Below are 5,750 nucleotides of genomic sequence, written 5' to 3'. Positions count from 1 at the left end.
GATTGACCCTGCTTTTTTTGTCACATGATCTTTTTCTCACGAGACAACATTTCTTTAGGTGCGTTACATATGGCAACATTCAACAACTGCATTTTCCCCCCTATCGTTTAGCCACAACGCAAACTGCCGTGGAGTTATTCGAGATGACTAAGTCTTATCCTCCGAGGTGGCGGCAGAGCATCACCAAACTCTTATTTTGCTGGGGCGCATTTCCTGTGCAGCTCTGGCTAAGAAAAGGCAAGATTTGGTTTTCTTTGTATTTTATTGCCATTGGGCAAAAGGACATGTCCAGTACATCAAACATGAGCTCCACATCCCAAATTGTGTTTTAGGTCAGGGATAATAAATTTATATCATAACTGCCGTCCACCTGCAAAAGAAAAAGCACAGCAACCATTAAGAATCAGCTAATTGCGCAACGTGCGGTGTGTTGGGCGTACGTCAAAGCGTCCGACGGGGGCGGCGTGGCTCCGACTGCTCAGCGTGGTGACTTGACTCAAGCCCCACATCGGCTGCAGACGGCACGACACGGACACAGCATCCAGCAGGCCCTACGGGGTGCACGATCTTTCAAATCCAGCCGGCGCAGGGCGGTGGGCATCTGACTTAGGAGCCACAAACAAGCTTGGAAGAACTCACTTGACTTATCAGCCGGGCAGGAAGGCCTGCTCCAGATGAAGCCACCTCGCTCCATATTTTATCGACTTGAAACGAGCGAGGAGGGGAATTTTCCAACCCGATGTGTACAATGGAGTCCATGGCACAATGAGCAACAAGCTGGCGCTGCCCGCGTATTCAAGAAAGCAGGTTCAACATACTCCGAGTCTATCACTGCACTCTGATCAACTGATGAGCAAAAAACCTCGCACGCCGGTGTGCTCCAAAGTCAAGGTGCCCCCAAATGTGCAAAGGATGCGGTGCCGGCCGATGTACCTGCGTAGGCGGCCGTTGCTCAACCTGGTTCAGAGCCAACAGCCAATCAGAGAGCTCGCTGACGGGCTCCTGCAACATCGTGGCAAACCTCTCAGCTGTGCGTGCACGCACACCAAGGAAGCTGCCGTTTTGGTGCTGTTTGAGCCCAAAAGTCTCAAGCAAAACATGGAGGTGGCCAGTACGTACAGGTTGGGTGCGAGGGAAGAGGCGCATGTCCTCCACGCCAAAGGTCAGCCAGGCGCACGATGGCTGCTTGAGGACCAGCCGTACGGACGACACGTCATCCGGCTCCACTCGCATCTGAAGACAAAGGCGGCACCGGCAGTGTCACAGCAGCGGGCGGCACCAGTGTTGCATCACTGACGCCGCCAGATGGTGCAAGTACGGCGCTCGTGCTCACCTGCGTCCTGTCGATGCTGCAGTAGTCCTGTGCGCCGCTTTCCGCGTGCGGGTTGGTCATGAGGGGGCGGTCTCTGAGGGCCGTGAACCACTCGCCCCCCCCCCGGCCGGGGCTCCACTTCCGCAGCCTCACGCTGACCAGGGCCGTATAGAAATTCTTAAAGGTGATGGTCTCGATCTGACGACATTGTCGACATGTTAGCCTTCCCGTCGGCCTCGATTGGATGTTTTGATGACGGAGGTCTGCAAAGCAGCTGGACGCGTCACACCGATTGCTCACCCCCACCGGTGGCCATCTTGCGTTACCCAATGCATTGATTTGTGGCTCTGGTGGCCTTTTTGCGTTCTGTTCGGTCTGGTTTTGATTGTGAATCCTGAATCATCTCTCATGAGGTATGCCAATCTCCGAGTGCTATGACGGCATCAGCCTGCATCACCGAACTCAAGCCGAACGCGGAGTCGCCGTGAAAAGTCAACCCGTCAGCTACGAGTCAGCAGTCGGAACCACCACTGGTCGGCTTTTTTCCGCGACTCCAGGCTTGCAACCCAAGTCATCAGTGACAGCAGCGACACGACGTATGTGCTCGCTGAATATATCTGTAAGCGTATTTAATATGCACCAGAAGAAAGGGGCATTTTTGGGGGATTGTCTTGTGTCAAGCGCTTTGTTACAGCAACAGCTGTCGTGAAATCGCGATGTGAGTGGCGACTGCATCATCAAACGAAAGAAGGACACTTTTTTTTTCCCCCCAAGCGGCAAAATAACAAGCTCATTGCAAGATGGCTTCCAGCTTCAGGCGTGAGAGGCCAACAGCAGTCCAACGACACGAGTCTCCTCGTCATCGGAGACCTACGTTGACGGTTTTCCCCGGGGGCAGACTGGCGTCGATTACGCATACGCCCGAGCAGGACGTCTGCATCTTGCTGCCTCCAAAGTGAAGAAACACCGGCGGCTTCAGTGCGCAGGCCACGCCCCTTGTGACATCACTGGCGCTCATCTTTGCCTGCTAACAATCACAACCATTCTCAGAGTGGCCAGCACACAGATATTAAGGTGAGACATTCAAGTTGCGATTCCATCATTTATCGAGGAAAGACTTGGAAGCGGCGTTGCGTTCGTGGGACTCCCTGAAATGTTGGTGCGCAGCATACACACTACCGAAGCTTGAGCTGGCCAAGAAGGAGAAAACATTTTCTATCCTCACGAGGGTAAGCACCGTAAGCATTTTTGGCCTGGTAAATACCTTCCATTGTACAAACCGAAATCATTTGAAGTTGGAAATTGTGTAAAATGTAAATAAAACCAAAATACAATGACTTGAAAATCCTTTACAACCTATATTCAATTGAATACACTACAAAGACAACATACTTAATGCTCAAACTCATGAACTTTATTTTATTTTTCAAATAATAATTAACTTAGAATTTCATGGCTGCAACACGTGCAGTAGAAGTTGGGAAAGGGCATGTTTACCACTTCGTTACATCGCCTTTCCTTTTAATAACACTCAAACGTTTTGGAAGAGAGGAGACTAATTCTCTTAGCTTCTCATGTGGAATTCCTTCCCATTTTTGCTTGATGAATCGCTTCACTTGTTCAACAGTACGAGGTCTTCGCTGTCCTATTTTACGCTTCATAATGCGCCACACATTTTCAATGGTAGACAGGTCTGTACTGCAAGCGGGCCAGGGGAGAACCTGGACTCTTTTACTTCGAAGCCACGCTGTTGTAACATGTGCAGAATGTGGCTTGGCATTATCTTGCTGAAATAAGCAGCGGCGTCCGTGAAAAAGACGTTGCTTGGATGGCAGCATATGTTGCTCCAAAATCTGTATGTACTTTTCAGCATTTATGTTGCCTTCACAGAAATGTAAGTCACCTATGCCATGGGAACTAATGCACCCCCATACCATCACAGATGCTGGCTTCTGAACTTTGCGTTGATAACAGTCCGAATGGCCCGCTTCCTCTTTTGTCTGGAGGACACGACGTCCAGTGTTTCCAAAAACAATTTGAAAAGTGGACTCATCAGACCACTAAACACTTTTCCATTGTGCATCAGTCCATTTTACATGAGCTCTGTCGGGCCCAGAGAGCCCGGCGGCGTTTCTGGATTTTGTTCATAAACGGCTTTTGCTTTGCATGGTAGAGTTTTAACCCGCACTTACTGATGTAGTGATGAACTGTATTTACTGACAGTGGTTTTCTGAAGTTTTCCTGAGCCCATTTGGTGATATCCTTTACACACACGTCGGTTTTTAAGGCAGTGCCGTCTGAGGGATCGACGGTCACGGTCATTCAGTCTTGGTTTCTGGCTGTGGCGCTTACGTGCAGTGATTTCACCAGATTCTCTGAACCTTTTGATGATATTATTGACCGTAGATGTTGAAATCCCCAAATTGCTTGCATTTTTGCTTTGAGAAATGTTGTTCTTAAACTGTTCAATTATTTTCTCACACAGTTCTCACAAAGTGGTGAACATCGCCTGATCCTTGCTTGTGAATGACTGAGCATGTTTGGGGAGGCTTCTTTTATACCCAATCATGGTACCCACCTGTTCCCAATTAGCCTGATCACATGTGGGATGTTCCAAATAAGTGTTTGATGAGCTTTTCTCAATATTTCTTCCCACCTTTCCCAACTTCTACTGGACGTGTTGCAGCCATGAAATTATAAGTTAATTATTATTTGGCAAAACATTATTAAGTTTATCAGTTTGAACATTAAATATGTTGTCTTTGTAGTGTATTCAATTGAATATGAGTTGAGAAGGATTTTCAAATCTTTGTATTTTGGTTTTATTTACATTTTACACAATTTCCCAACTTCAACCGAATCCGGTTTGTACTTTGAGCTAATTGCAACAAACGCAGGAACTTTCCCAAAATGCAACCGCATTTTGGCATTTTGATTAAGCTAAGCAAAAACGAAGCAAATAGTTAGATAAAATATTAGATTTGGTGAAAAATTGTTAGGATGATTGAAGACCATGATTTAGGTCTTGTCTTGTAAATAAAGCCATAACATTCAAGTCCAAGATGTTCGACTTTGATCGTTTTGCAGTGTTTTACAGTCATGGAGTCACGACTTTGAGAAATGTGCTTGAGTGAAGTCAAGTCTATTTGTCTCACACAGAAAGGTCTCAAAGGGCTTCACAGTTGACAAATATTCTCGAAGGCTTGACCACAACACCAAGGAGGGCAAGGAAAACTACTAATTGAGGAAGTCAGTGTCACGTTCCGTTCATTTTCACGCCGAACACTGTGCACGATCGGATTGCGCCGAAATGTCGCACGAACGCAACACAAGGCCATTTTCAGTTAGCGTTGCTAAGTGCTAATAGCAGGTAGGTGCCCGTCACGATGTCCCTAATCGACGTTGCCCTCGCTCAAAATGAAAATAACCTACGTACTCACGTCTCGTCCGTCCTCCGCGTGTTCGACGACCACGGACCATTCCGAAGCGGCTGTTAAAAGAGAAAGAGGAGGGGCCGTGTGCACGCATGCGAGCATGGATTGCAACCGGACAGACTTCCGGTCAGGTGTAACCATGGCGACCGAGCATCGGCCTCCAAACGCTCAGCCTTCACATATTCACGACGGCATGGCCGCGGGTGGTAGTGCAAAGCATGTTGAATTCCTTGGAAACAAATACATAGCAGCAAATCAGAACCACGTCAACGGCAAACGACACACTTGGTATTGCGGATGCGGCTCCTGTCGCCCTGGCAATTAAATCCAAGAACCTGCAGCAGTTGATCAATTTGTGCAGTTTCTCCTGTGACGTTTGAGTCGTCTCGTCCCGCCAAGACGTTTTGCTCTCAAAGTTGCCATGCAGCATAGTGAAGCAGATGTTTCCAAAAAATAAAAAATGGATTGGCTGCCACTGCAACATTAAGCACAGTCTGAACATTTACACTCTGCTTAAGAATACAAACTGTTCTCAACTAAAACTTAGCTTAGGTTCTCTTCCTGCTCCTCCTCCTTCCTCGTCTTCTTCACCTCCTGCCACTCTTTGTTTTAACAATCAGGGCGCATGCATGTTTGAGGAAGAGAGTGGAGAGGATTCCTGAGCGCTCACGCCAAAAGGCAGCACTCAAGTGTGTGTGTGTGTGTGTGGGGGGGGGGGGGGGTCGCGCACACACGCACTCACATGGGTGGGGGTGAAGGATGGAATGGGGAAGAAACACGGCTTGGGCCTCGCTTGCATGCATGATTTGTGGCACCAATGAAAACGGCGTGGTGTGTGTGTGCGTGGGTGCAGGCTGCCATTTTCAAAGATGCTTAAACTGTTTTGTTCAATGACCTTTGACCCTAATGGTCTCAAAGGGTGTGAGCGTGACTTTTGTCATCTTTGACTCTCACACAAAGCACTTAAATTCCACACCAAGGTCAACCAAGGGCAACGTCCTTCT

General features: G+C 48.1%; 1 protein-coding gene across 7 annotated transcripts; it reads right to left on the bottom strand.

The window, feature by feature from the left end:
* Window positions 1-243: 243 nt before the first annotated feature.
* On the bottom strand, window positions 244-5,263 carry nicn1 (nicolin 1). Of its 7 annotated transcripts, none has more exons than XR_015861146.1 (8): window positions 4,753-4,913; window positions 2,187-2,339; window positions 1,334-1,510; window positions 1,120-1,233; window positions 863-1,002; window positions 640-783; window positions 441-551; window positions 244-370 (listed from the first exon to the last, which is right to left on the bottom strand). XR_015861146.1 is itself a non-coding variant. In XM_088388535.1 (8 exons), exons 1-8 carry the CDS (start codon window positions 5,246-5,248, stop codon window positions 329-331), a joined length of 933 nt encoding a protein of 310 aa, XP_088244661.1. In that variant the 5' UTR covers window positions 5,249-5,263; the 3' UTR covers window positions 244-328. The 7 variants fall into 7 exon arrangements, 6 of the variants coding, with proteins under 6 accessions (XP_088244661.1, XP_088244656.1, XP_088244655.1 ...); XM_088388535.1 differs by lacking the exon at window positions 640-783 and adding an exon at window positions 5,032-5,263 and having other exon boundaries at window positions 934-1,002; window positions 4,753-4,802; XM_088388530.1 differs by having other exon boundaries at window positions 934-1,002; window positions 2,187-2,336; window positions 4,753-4,918.
* Between the last annotated feature and the right edge of the window lie 487 nt (window positions 5,264-5,750).

Source organism: Syngnathus floridae, chromosome 11 (assembly GCF_059516105.1).
Source record: "Syngnathus floridae isolate MCC-2025c chromosome 11, RoL_Sflo_1.0, whole genome shotgun sequence".
Lineage (NCBI taxonomy): Eukaryota > Metazoa > Chordata > Actinopteri > Syngnathiformes > Syngnathidae > Syngnathus > Syngnathus floridae.
Note: the sequence above shows the minus strand (reverse complement) of the source record. Positions and strands in the feature narration are given on the sequence as shown.

What these genes read in the sequence shown, in the direction of transcription:
- nicn1 (XM_088388529.1), bottom strand. Translation starts at nt 4,887, where the DNA reads ATGGTTACACCTGACCGGAAGTCTGTCCGGTTGCAATCCATGCTCGCA. An exon ending in CCCCGGGGAAAACCGTCAAC is followed by an intron (nt 1,511 to 2,186) that starts GTAGGTCTCCGA and finishes CAATGTCGTCAG; the next exon opens with ATCGAGACCATCACCTTTAA. An exon ending in CCCCCGTCGGACGCTTTGAC is followed by an intron (nt 371 to 440) that starts GTACGCCCAACA and finishes TTTCTTTTGCAG; the next exon opens with GTGGACGGCAGTTATGATAT.